At 35.4% G+C, this 12,485-nt stretch overlaps 2 protein-coding genes across 4 annotated transcripts; both read right to left on the reverse strand.

Moving 5' to 3' along the window:
- Positions 1-309: 309 nt before the first annotated feature.
- LOC109240253 (30S ribosomal protein S16-2, chloroplastic/mitochondrial-like) lies at positions 310-6,085 on the reverse strand. Of its 2 annotated transcripts, XM_019406885.1 has the most exons (5): positions 5,928-6,085; positions 5,423-5,624; positions 4,120-4,302; positions 3,958-4,003; positions 310-788 (listed from the first exon to the last, which is right to left on the reverse strand). In XM_019406885.1, the coding sequence occupies exons 3-5, from the start codon at positions 4,250-4,252 to the stop codon at positions 566-568; spliced, it is 402 nt and encodes a 133-aa protein (XP_019262430.1). In that variant the 5' UTR covers positions 4,253-4,302; positions 5,423-5,624; positions 5,928-6,085; the 3' UTR covers positions 310-565. The 2 variants fall into 2 exon arrangements, with proteins under 2 accessions (XP_019262430.1, XP_019262429.1); XM_019406884.1 differs by lacking the exon at positions 5,423-5,624.
- An 813-nt stretch (positions 6,086-6,898) lies between these two features.
- Positions 6,899-11,834, reverse strand: LOC109240255 (serine/threonine-protein kinase At5g01020). 2 transcript variants are annotated; one of them, XM_019406887.1, is made up of 7 exons: positions 11,261-11,834; positions 11,095-11,177; positions 10,209-10,555; positions 8,783-8,918; positions 8,495-8,631; positions 8,210-8,333; positions 7,087-7,749 (listed from the first exon to the last, which is right to left on the reverse strand). In XM_019406887.1, exons 2-7 carry the CDS (start codon positions 11,153-11,155, stop codon positions 7,220-7,222), a joined length of 1,335 nt encoding a protein of 444 aa, XP_019262432.1. In that variant the 5' UTR covers positions 11,156-11,177; positions 11,261-11,834; the 3' UTR covers positions 7,087-7,219. The 2 variants fall into 2 exon arrangements, with proteins under 2 accessions (XP_019262431.1, XP_019262432.1); XM_019406886.1 differs by having other exon boundaries at positions 6,899-7,749; positions 11,095-11,833.
- Between the last annotated feature and the right edge of the window lie 651 nt (positions 11,835-12,485).

Genomic DNA, 12,485 nt, shown 5'->3' on the forward strand with positions numbered 1-12,485 from the left:
TAAGCATATTAAATCTGTACATGAGTCTTATTTCTTTATCCAGCAACATAAAGGCATCTTTACAAGATTCTCCGACAAAGCAACAATTTAATACTTGCCATTATACTAGTGCCAGACTCAAAAGCTGTATCTGACTAAGAAATATAATGGTTTTAGCTCATATCAATACACTCAGCGCAAGCAGGGGACAAAAAGTATCATGTATGATTCAACTCCAAAAACATCCATGCTTTTGGAAAGATGGATATTATTCCTAGTTCCTACTATCAATGTAAGAAATTCATCATCAGACTATCCTGCAACTTTTACTAGCTATTCTACATCATCCATTTATTACCATCAGAAAGCAAAAGGGGAAAGCAAAGAATGATACATGATCACATAGTTTCTACAGACACAACAGCATCTTTAACAATGATATGTACTTGGATTTCAAATTTCAACCCCAGCAATCTAGAGCAACAAACAGATATTAGCCCTGTAATTATCACACATATCAATAGATCACTATTGGAACAAACATTAGCTCTTCGAGTTGAATGTATAAAATATAACTAGTCGGGTCCTAAGCTTTGTTATCTCCATCAACTTCAGAACTAACTTTTCGATCAGCAACTTTGACACTTTCCGGTGCCATGACACGTCCAGTCATAGGATGAACTGGACGAGTGTCCCGTGGACCGCCTTTTTGTCCCATAGCTAGCATAGGTGGAGGAGGTAATACACCTGCTCGGAAAAGAAGACGCTCAACCGGTTCTGACGGCTGTGCACCAACGGATAACCAATATCTGCAGAACCGCAAAGATTAGGCAAACAATACATGATTGTGTCATCTTAATAGCTATCTGATGATCAGAGAGTATAAGAATCAACAAGGTCTTGCAACAACTAAAAGCAAAGTCAGAGTATAACCATTTCCTTTGAGCCCTATTTTCCTTTTGGACCTTTGCAAGAGTAGCAAAATTAAGAAAGTTCATGAGACAGCAGCACAGTGCTACTGTAATTTCTAAAAATTGGAAGAAACAGGTCTTACAAATATCAGCTATAACTTTACTCACTGCTCGACCCAGCCAAAATGAAGTCTTCAGCCAAAATAAAAGGTTTAAAAAGAGAAAGATAAACTAACAAGCGTCATTTCATAATCTGCCTTTATGTGTTGCTGATAATTAGCCTTTCAAAGTCGCAGCCACACGCTCCTAATTCCCCAGACAAAGTGTACAAACACATATCAACTTATTGCTTACATCCAGCACACTCAACAAATGAACCATTCTATCATGTTTATGGTCCATGTCCCCAGTAACAGAATAAACAAGAGAGGATCTTTGATTATACAAAACACTTCACTCACATATGTTTCTCTCCATCAGCAGCAGGGCAAGTTCTACATGATTATTGTCAGTTAAAGTATACAGTGCAGCAAACCATTTATTTTCCCGTCGTTATTTGTTAATGGACAACATCATTCCTAAAACTTAAAATAACACAAATCCTCTCTGTTGGTAGCAAAAAATCTCACGAACTTCTAACACAGCAAACTGTTAACGAATACCCAGATGAGTTAGCATATCGTTCTATCCACTTGTTACGCTCTCAACAAAAGGTAGACATTAAAATATCTCAGAAGAAAATTATAACCCAAGTACTCACAATTTTAAGTTTCTTTTATAAGTAAATAACTTCTTAGCGAAACGTCTAAGGAGATGCGACAAATATACAACCAAGTATATAAACCACCGCCCACCGGAAAAAAAGTGGCCATTTTACAGTAGTCTAATGCTTCTGATCCCTAAGATTAAATATGCTCGCATAGTCAAGTGCAGTGTTTGAAAAAGCGCGCGCTTCGTCGCTTAAAGCGCGAAGCGACGCGAAGCGATAGACTATCGCTTTTCTGTGCCTAAGGCGACGCGAACAGCTGAAGCGTACGCTTCAGAGAAAAAAGCGACGAGGCGAGCGAAGCGACGAAGCGATCGCTTTTGAAGAAAAATCGCATCTGGGCCTATTTTTTTTAAAAAAAAAAAAGATTGGGTCTGTTTTTAATTTTATACAAAACAAACCCCTAATGCTGCGCGACATAACAGAACACAATTGCTGCGATTTTCTCTCTTCTTCATCGAAAAATTAGGGTTTTGGGACAGAAAGTTTCTGCTTTCTTTTCTCTTCTTCATCGCAGCAGACCAGCACCAGTCCACAGCTCCAGTCGACCAGTCCGGGTAAATTTTCTTCTCCTTTCTTCTTCTCAATTTTTTTCTTCTTTCTTTCTTTCTTTCTTCTTCTCATTTTTTTCGTCACTGACTCGCTGGGCTGGAGTTCTGTCTTCTTTCGTCCTTCTTCTTTCTTCTTCTGAGTTTTGTCTTCTCTTTTTTACTTCTTTCTTTCATTATTTATAATTTATATATTTTATATTTTTCAGTTTATTTGATTTTTTAGTGTATATTTCAGTAATTAAAATTAATTATTATATATGTTATATTTTCAGTTTATGTGATTTTTTAAATGTATAATTCAGTTTGTATAATTAATTATTATATATATTATATGTATTTTCAGTTTATTGATTATGTTTTTTCTTATATCTTAATAGGGATATTAAAATGTTGATTCTAGTAATTTAGTAGCTTTGATTTTGCTTGTCCTATGGTTTGTGGATGGTTTGTGGATGATTTGGTGGTACCTAGTACCTACTTTTAAGTATTTAAATTGAAGTTTTTGATTATTTATAAATTTACATTATGTTTTTTAAGAATTGCGCTTCACTTTAATAAAGTGTGCGCTTCGCTTTGCGCTTCGCGTTTGAAGCGAAGCGAGCCCTTGTCGTTTTTTTGCGCTTCGCACTCTCCAAAACACTGGTCAAGTGAATCTTAATTGCACCGTTTTCCTAGTCTCTTTGCCATCATAGTTAACATTGGTCCACAACCTCCTTAGATCCAGTTGCATCTTCATATAATTACCCGGATAACTCGATTCAAACAGCTTGGTTGCTCCCTCATACATATCTTCAATAGTCGCCCTAAAAATTACCCAAATACTTTAAATTGCTTCCTTGTATATATCAGCATTAGTCACATTAGAAATTCCCCAACCACTTAAAATTGCTCCATTCAGTCAGGCATCCCCTCTTATACACTCACGTCATTGTTAGCGGCTCATGAGAAATTTTTGTACATGTTTTGCTACTGATCCAGGGATTTGATTTCTGCCTCATGCATCTTACAGCAATCTTTTTTGGCCAGCGTATTCAGCCATTTCATATGCGACAATATTCTTTTTGAAGGATTACTGACCAGATGAACAGAAATTTAAAGTTACAAGTTAGCAAAATTTATTTACCACACCCTTAGGCAAGTTGTCTTTCAAATTTATGTAGTTAGGGATAGTTTGTCCCTGTAGACTCTCATGTCAAACTTTTGGACTTTGTCAGCTTTTTATCCTTAGCATAGGCCTCATTGCAACAGAGCTAACAAACTCTCACTTTTGCTATCATGCATCTACTTGATGCCATTTATAATACCACTTACTTCATCAAAACAAGTTAGCAAAATCTGTTTTGCGTGACTACAATGTTATTCTTGATCCTACAGCTATAAACTAGTCTTAACCATTCGCAATCGTAGCCATTAAATTTTTCAATGATCCTGTAGATCAAACAAGCTTTACCTAGCTAGAAAAGCTATACCAATATCGAGCTTCCACATTTTGCATAAGCAGCTGAATTATCACCTTTAAGTAGTCTTACAATGTTCTTTGTCAGACAACAAAAGGTAAAAACACGACACATGAACTGAATATTTATCAATATATGATTGTCTAGTATCTACTATACCCATTAATTTTATCCATCTTATCTGAACTTTAACAAGAGACCATAAAATGAAACTAAAACATCTCTAAATTATAAATGGAAATCATCATGTTGGGAATCATAACAAAAACAACAACTTCTGGAAATGTACTTACTTCACCCTGTCAAAATTAACACCCATCCGTTTGCCACCATCTTGACCTGTACAAATGAAAATTGTACAAGATATTCATCAGCGCCTCAAAAAAGTCCTATTGAAGAATAAGGTAGGCTGCTGCTTGAACTTGTCTAATTAAGCTCATACTCTTGAGGTTTACCTGGAAGAGAATTGTAGTAACCGAGGACTTCCAAGTGTTTGCCATCTCGGGGAGATCTACTATCCGCCGCCATTACTCTATAAAAAGGTTTGTTTTTGCATCCAAACCTCGACAACCGCAATCTTACCACCATTTTTCTCTTCTTCGCTCCAAATCTTTGCTCTATAGCAAGGGTTCCGACGGCTGAGTTTTTGTAATAAGGGCTCGTTAGCGGAGAATGCAAATTGTGACAATTTTGTCCTCCCTATCCCTGTCCTTTTTCCTTTTTCCTTTTTTCTTTTATATATATTAGTTTTAGAATTAGTCATTTTTTGTTTGGTAGTATTTTTTAATTCTTGTATAACTAATAATACACTATATTTAGTACTATTCTTATACATAGCAAATCATGGCATTAACAATACCACAAAATTTTTTAGTACACCAAATCAAAAAACACGATAAGAAATAATCTCAGCATAATTAATCCCAATATTATTAATACACTTTATTCAACGCTATTCTTATATACCCTACCAAACGATCCCTAAGAGTGAAAGAAATGTATTTTGCTTCATTAAATAAGCAAGGGCGGCTTAACGAATTTAGGGGCCTAAAGCCGAATTTTAATAAGAATCTAAATTTTATAAACATATACAAGTATATGCAAAAACTTGGATGTTGTCTTTTCTACTTCTGTACTTATTTATATAATAGTATTCATACAAGATATATGACTTTTAGCTTCATTTAGTAATATTATTATTATTTATATTATCATGTGTTAATTCAAATTAGTAAGATGTTAGTCATATGTTTGCAATGCATTACCTTGGATCTTGATGTAAAAAACTTTATTTGCTAATACAAAGATTTGAGTAGTTTAATTCGAAGTTCTAGAATATTTCTTATGTTAAAAAGTAAATATTATTTGTTTTTTTAAAACCTTTTTTACACAGATTTTATACTTTTTTCTACAAAGTTCAAAATTGTGTAAGTCAAATTATTATTACGTATTTTACAACAGTTTTTGGGGCCTCAAAATTTTTGGGACCTAAAGCGAAGGCTTTACTAGCCTCAACCTTTGAGTCACCCATGAAGATAAGTTGTATATTTCTAAGCAAATAATCTGTTTGAAGATTGCAAAGATGTAGTAAATGGTATGATCTTAAACACAAAATAGGAAAAAATTGAGGAAGTAAAGAAGCTATTCTTGAATAAACAAAAGAAAGCATGGTTCAATTATAGAACATGTAACATATGACGAATAATTCAAGGGCATTAGCACATAAATATTCAGAAAGCACTGAAATATAAATCTTACTTATGTATACATTATCCGAATTCTAGCCAAATATGAAACTATAGCGGCTCTAATTTCAACAACACAGAACTTCATTATCCGAATTCTAGCCATAGCAACGAGCTTCATAAACACCAATTACGGTTTAGAGAAATTGAATTTCAGTCACTAATATGCAATTCTTGAAGAAAACAAAAGAACGTTCAAAAGGGACAATGTGAATCTGCAAAAGAGAAAAAAACATTGCTAAGAATTTAGAACACGTCCCAATTAAGATTTACGATTTAGAGTATTGGGATGTCAACAAAATCAAGAAAAATTACAGAAATTCAGAGATTCAATCAAAATAGAATATCCAAAAGTGAGAACAAGACACAAATAAGAGGCAAGCAAAACCTTCTAGTTTAGCCCCTTCTCAATCTATTTTAAAAGGGGGTTTTTTAAACCCTACACTCGAAACTGAAATTTACCATTAGAAAAGTGGAAACAAGATGGAGAATTCCAAGTATAATTTTCAAAATCTTACCCAGAAAAAGATTCGGCGGCTGCTTGATCCTTGAATGAAGAGAGAGACGTGTGAAGGATGAAATTTGTTTTTTTAGGGTTTAGAAGAAATAGCCTGATGTCAAGAGAGAGAAAAGGAGCACCAGGCGTGTATCTTCGGTATTTTTAACCTCTGGACGGAATTAAGACTCAATTAAAGGTCTGACCGAATCAGATCCAAGCAGACCTATCCACACTTTTTAAAAATAAAAAAACAAATACACTTAATGGGCTAGGATCTGATTAATCCAGATTCAGAATCTCATTAAGTGCAAACAAATGACGCCTTATAGCTTGTTTGGCCAAACTTTTTTTTGGCCAAAAGTGCTTTTTTTTTTTTACCAAAAGCATTTTTGGCCAAAAATTGAGGTGTTTGGCCAAGCTTTTGTAAGGAAAAAAAGTGTTTTTGAGGAGAAGCAGAAGCAGTTTTGGAGAAGCAGAAAAAAGATGCTTATCTCAAAAAGCACTTTTTTGAGAAGCACTTTTGAGAAAAATGCACTTAGAAGCAGTTTTTTAAAGCTTGGCCAAACACTAATTGCTGCTCAGAAGTGCTTTTTAAACTAATTAGCCAAACACAAACTGCTTCTCACCAAAAGTACTTTTGAGAAAAGCACTTTTAAAAAAAAAGCACTTCTCAAAATAAGCTGATTTTTGCGGCTTGGCCAAATGGGCTATTAGTCTCCCTAACTTGAGTAACCCCTAATTTGAGGCTTTATAAATGTAAAAGTTAGACTCATTAGTTATCCATTGGTTATCCATTTTCTAATGGATAATATGATTCTTATCTATATTTGACCCGTTTTTAAAAAGTTCATTATCCAACCCATTTTTTAGTGGATAAATTGGATGATTAACTGTTTTCTTTTAACCATTTTGCCACCTCTAGTTACGACCATGTCATGTCTTGCTTTACTCATTAACACCAGAAACAAATCCCTCAGACAACTTTCTTGGTTTCCTTAAAGAGACTCCATTCAAAAGAAAGAATTCCAAAAACTTAAGGTCTTAGCAATATATTTGGTCTAAATGATGCTTGATGCCAGACCCCTCCTTCGGAGGGACCTTATTATTTCCCTAATATCACCAAATGTCTCATAGCTAAGGCAATTTCCTCAATACAACATAATAAAATAGACGCGGAATGACATACAAAGTGTCTTCCAAGTATAGATAATTCCTCCAATGAAGGAATGCTAAGAGAAAAGATATGTAATGCGGAGTAATAAAGATGCATTTGGTACAACACAAGATTCATCTCAGCTTTGCTTGGTAGCTTCAACTTCTTGAAGAAACTGATCCCACGTCGAGCACAAGATCAGGAGAAGGGCTATAAAGGTCACACTCCTTTGGTATCTCGCTCTTGCTTCTTCCATTTGTTTGTTTACTCCTCTGTGCTGCATCAGCTTCTCTTTCACTTTCACATTTGAGTGGGTTTGTTTTAGCTTCATACAAGGTGACACCGCCACTTCCACTCGTAAGAATTGCTTCTTCACCTTTATCTTGTGGTTGAAGCGCTTCAAGTATTTCAACGACTTGACTCATGACAGGCCTTCCTTTCGGGTTTTGGCTTAGGCATTGATAGGTTAGATTGGCAACTTTTAATGCAGTTTTAGAGGAGTATTGACCTTCCAGTCTGGGGTCCATTATCCTGAAAAGCTTCTTGCTATGATTCAAGAGAGGTCGAGCAAATTCTACAAGGTTATGTTCCCGGCTAGGTTTACTTTTGTCCATTGCTCTCCTTCCAATGAGCATTTCAAGCAAAACAACGCCAAAACCATAAACATCACTTCTGGCTGTTAAATGTCCTGAATAATGCAATTGCGCATCTTAGTTCAACAACATAAACAGAATAATCACAAGCCATAAGCAAAAAAGTGAGGACGATTACACAAAGGTGTAAGCCATAAGGCTTATAACATTTTGGTCTTTGGGTGCACAAAGAAGATAGGGAAGATGGTGTGAGTTACATGAAGAATTTCATTACTTGGATCTACAAATGCAGTGCCTGTAAACAGCTATGGAACGCAGATGGACCAGCTATCGACGCTATATGTGTTCACAAAGATAGGCAAAACGTCAAACCACTCAATTTTAAAGGTTGAAGAGGAACTGAGCATAAAATATGTCTGACCCTCGTTCTTTGCTAGGCACAGAAGGTGCCTTACCTACTGAAACAAATAAGCGGCCGCATAAAACAAACAGCTATCTCATTAGCTTTTCATTTGTGCTTGCCTGATTTGTACAACAAGCAACCACAAGACTTACCGGTCATGACATACTCCGGTGCAGCATAGCCATAAGTGCCCATTACACGAGTTGATACATGTGTTTGATCTCCCATGGGCCCATCTTTTGCAAGTCCAAAGTCGGAAAGCTTTGCATTGAATTCCTGCATCAAAAGTTAAACAAAAGCCATATTTCTTCTCAGCAAGTAGCAAATACCAATTTTCTAGGGCCTCTATTAACGAATGATACTGAAGAAGACCACAAACACAAAACCAACCAGAAGGGATCTCGAAAGAAAAGTGCATCATGAAAAAGACAACTCACCGCATCCAACAAAATGTTTGACGTCTTGAAGTCCCTGTATATTATAGGCCTTTCAGCTCCATGAAGAAAAGCGAGCCCTTTAGCAGCATCCAAAGCAATTCTCATTCTTCTTGACCACGTTAAAGTTGCACACACTCCTACAGCATAATACATGGTTGAAGAGAGGAAGAGCAAATTCCCATAGAGAACAAACAACTGAAAATACTGATCCACTAAATAAGGATTGGGAAACAAGAAACACAATTCTTTAGCCTTCAACATGGAGTGACATGGGTACTGAGTACTCACTTGGAAAAAGGTGCTTTTCCAGGCTGCCAGATGCCATATATTCATAAACTAATAGTCTATGGTAATCCTCGCAGCAGTATCCAATCAGCTTCACCAGATTTGGATGTCGAAGCTGCCCCAAATAGTTCACCTCTGCCTGCACATAAATGAGTAAAAAATAAGCGACTGACATGCTATTGAACAACAGTGTCGTCGAACTTGTTGCACATTCATGAAAACTTTTGTAGCTACTTAGAACGTGAGTTGTTCATAAGACAAATTTCTTATCAAACAGCAGACTTACGTGTACACTTAGCAAAGACCTTCTTTACATACCGTGTCTTGCATACTCTCAAAAGCATGTCACTTTTAATTTGTATGCAATTGAGATGTAAGATATATTAGATGGCATCTAAGAGTCCATTGACATCAAAATATTTGGTCTTTATATCATAAAGGAAACAGAAAAAAGTCGACCATCATTTGAGTTGAGTAGCTAGACAAATAGACAACGGCAATTAAAACAGGAATAAGTGACAAGTGAAAACAGAGAAAGAGAACTTTCGGAAAAGAAAACTTCATAAAAAAAAAAGAACTTTCGGAAAAGAAATTTATAGGAAGAAAAGAAACACCCGAAACCCATGGAAGAAAACAAAACAAATGAACCAAAACGACACAACTTCTTATGATATTAAATCAGAAAGCTGGAGAACTGACCTCTTTACATTGGATATTGGAGAAAAGAGAAAGACGAGAGGGCAATTTTGAACTTGGATAAATTGCTTGATATGGAAAATTACTTTTATTGTTCAAACAAGTTGTAAATATTCATTCTTAGTAAAGATTATGTCATTCAAGAGACTTGTTTACATAATTACTTTGGTTAGACAACACAATTGTACCTAAAAAGCTGAAGCAAAGAAAAGAAGAAAGTTACAACTCACAGCACAATAGAAGGTCACAGCCCACAATCAACTGACTATTATGCTTCAAAATAAAAATGTGTGGAACCTCTCCTAAAATTGCTGATTCAATCTAGTTTCTGGAGATATATCAGGCAATTGTGTGTTCCATAGACACACCTTATGCTACCTTCCCTTATTTGCATTTTAGGCAGGATCCATCAGAGGTGCGGGAAAAGAGAGGTGAATGACTATTTCAACAACGCATCAAACTAGACAAAGAGATATCAAGAGAATGTAAATAATAGAGACAACAACAATATTTTCCAATATGTATGTCAACCCCCCATTTTGGTAATGTCAGTAACCCAAAATTCTGTAAAGTTGATGCAGAACTGATCTGCTGGTTTTATAAGTTCAGCAGATATTACGAAAATCCTTTTACTAATCCAATGACATTGAGAATACCACGCTTCAATTCCATAGAGACTGCAATCTGCAAATAAGCATTATAGTGTTTAATAGTCAATAAGTTGAACTCGTACCAGCCACTCTCTATCGCCCTGAAGACCTTCTGGATCAAGCTCCTTAATGGCAACATATGTCGTCTTGTATCCTGGCCTGACATGCTCGTCAATAATTCCTTTGTAGACAATGCCGAATCCACCCTCTCCAAGAACCTTATCTGGTCGAAAGTGCTTGGTAGACAACTTCATCTCTTCATATGTGAAGATATCAAGGTTACTACTCCCAGGATTCTGCCGCAGGTCCTTGAGATTTTTGGGTATTACCACAATGCTGCTTGCCTTTTCAGTGTCTTTAGCATCACGATTAGTACTTTGGGGAATTACAGGATTTGACTTGGTAGGATATGCACCAACACCATGGCCAACTGGAAGTAAAAGAAAAAGAAGAAAAAAAAACAAAATCCCTCAATTATCAAGTTCACATTTGATTCTCTTTAACATAAGATAAAGTAGTAATTTTTACTCTTATACTTTGCATTTAGGAGATCTTATGTTACGAAAGCAGTAAAAGTCTTGTCTTTACATCAAGTAATAGACTATGCATCACATCATTTGCAGTGATCTTGAAGAGATTCTGCTTAGCCGATAGTTCTTACTGTCTAAGCAGACTGCCAAATTTCATATATGGCAATCAGAAAGCCTTAATTAACTCGAGATTAGCAGCATTGTTAACACTAATAATAGTAAATTGACTATACTTCAAAAATTCCAAGAGTAACATCACAAGAAAAAGCAGATCAGAATGACAAAAATAAAGTCAATGCACAAGAATTGATGTTAATCAATGGACCATCAAACATATCTGTTTGGTCACTCAAAATTTTTAAATTTACATTCTGTTACAAAGTATCAGGACAAATAACAAAACTAACCCCAAATAAGAATAATGAGGAAAAAATGAAACCTGGCTTGTTATGTTGGTGCAGTTCTGATTCATCTTCTTCAATACTGAAACAAGAACCCATAAAAACCCACTAAAGATAAGATTTTTATGCAATCAAAATCTGGTCTTAACAAAAGATTTGTATTTCATTTACCCAAAATGACTTAAAACCCACTAAAGATCAGATTTTTATGCAATCAAAATCTGGTCTTAACAACAGATTTGCATTTCATTTACCCGAAATGACTTAAAACCTACTAAAGATCAGATTTTTATGCAATCAAAATCTGGCCTTAACAACAGAAATGCATTTCATTTATCCAAAATCACTTAAACCTTACTAAAGAACAGATTTTTATGCAGTAAAAATCTTTTCTTTACTTTACTAAGAAGTCAGTTTTAATTGCTGACAACTGCCTAAGAATCTAAAATGGCTAAATTTGCAAAAATCTGATCTGGGGTTAATAGGATATTCCAAGAAAATCTCAATGGATTATATAAGCAAAACCTTCTAGAAAATGCAGTAGTATGAGGATGTGATGACTAGTAGAAAAGTGACACTGAAAAATTGTAGAGACCAAGAAATGCAAAAAGAAGGGTGTTTTTATTTACTTAGTTTTTTTTTTTTTTTTCCAAACTACTACAACCACTAAATTCAATTTAAATTTGAGTTTTGGAGAGAATTTAAGAGGGGTTTGATTTGATGAATGATTAGTCAGTCAAGCGCTGGGTAGGAAGAAAAATGCCAAAAGACAACAGCTGGAGTCCCCACTTTACTTTGGTTGGACTTTGAATCCTTGAGTTCGTAACCTCCTATATTTCCCAAATTGCCCTTTTTATATCTTCATATGAGATACTCCTTTTTTTCTTTTTCTTTTTTGTAACAAATGGAGCGTAGTCTCACAAGTGAGAGGGTAGAGTGTAGAGTGTAGAGTGTACGCATAGCTTACCTTTGCCTTTAAGAAGGCAGAAATGATTGTAAACATCGAAATTTTAATGGATCAAGCTAAATCCTAAATTCAAGATACTACAAGACCTCTTGAAACTCTAGGAGTCTGTCGGTGTTGCTTGGAGGCTACTCTACCAAAACCCTAGGTCACTCCTATAAAAAGGGTTTCATAATCCTTTAAAAAACATCTCAAAAATGGAGATCATCTCGAAAATCCCATAAACTCACGGGATATTCACAAAGAGATCAAAAAGTGGTCGGATAATTCTTGATAATCAAATTCTTCAAGAAGATCCACAACATACTTCATGGATATCAAATAAATCCATGAAAGCCCGTACCATCCTACGTTCGAGAAACACGCTGTTCTAGCCCTCGAATCACGGAGATAATCAGGAGAGAAGAATCAAGGGGATAAACAGAATTGTACCCGCGTCTTTTTATGAATAAAATTGCGTTTCTT

Source organism: Nicotiana attenuata, unplaced genomic scaffold, assembly GCF_001879085.1.
Source record: "Nicotiana attenuata strain UT unplaced genomic scaffold, NIATTr2, whole genome shotgun sequence".
Classification (NCBI taxonomy): domain Eukaryota; kingdom Viridiplantae; phylum Streptophyta; class Magnoliopsida; order Solanales; family Solanaceae; genus Nicotiana; species Nicotiana attenuata.

Excerpts from the sequence above, each read along its gene's own strand:
- LOC109240255 (XM_019406886.1), bottom strand. The coding sequence starts at position 11,155 with ATGGGTTCTTGTTTCAGTATTGAAGAAGATGAATCAGAACTGCACCAA. Across the intron at positions 10,556-11,094 it reads GCACCAACATAACAAGCCAG|TTGGCCATGGTGTTGGTGCA; the intron begins GTTTCATTTTTT and ends TTTTACTTCCAG. Across the intron at positions 8,919-10,208 it reads AGGGCGATAGAGAGTGGCTG|GCAGAGGTGAACTATTTGGG; the intron begins GTACGAGTTCAA and ends ATTTATGTGCAG.
- LOC109240253 (XM_019406884.1), bottom strand. The coding sequence starts at position 4,252 with ATGGTGGTAAGATTGCGGTTGTCGAGGTTTGGATGCAAAAACAAACCT. Across the intron at positions 4,004-4,119 it reads TTACTACAATTCTCTTCCAG|GTCAAGATGGTGGCAAACGG; the intron begins GTAAACCTCAAG and ends TCATTTGTACAG. Across the intron at positions 789-3,957 it reads GTTAATTTTGACAGGGTGAA|ATATTGGTTATCCGTTGGTG; the intron begins GTAAGTACATTT and ends GCGGTTCTGCAG.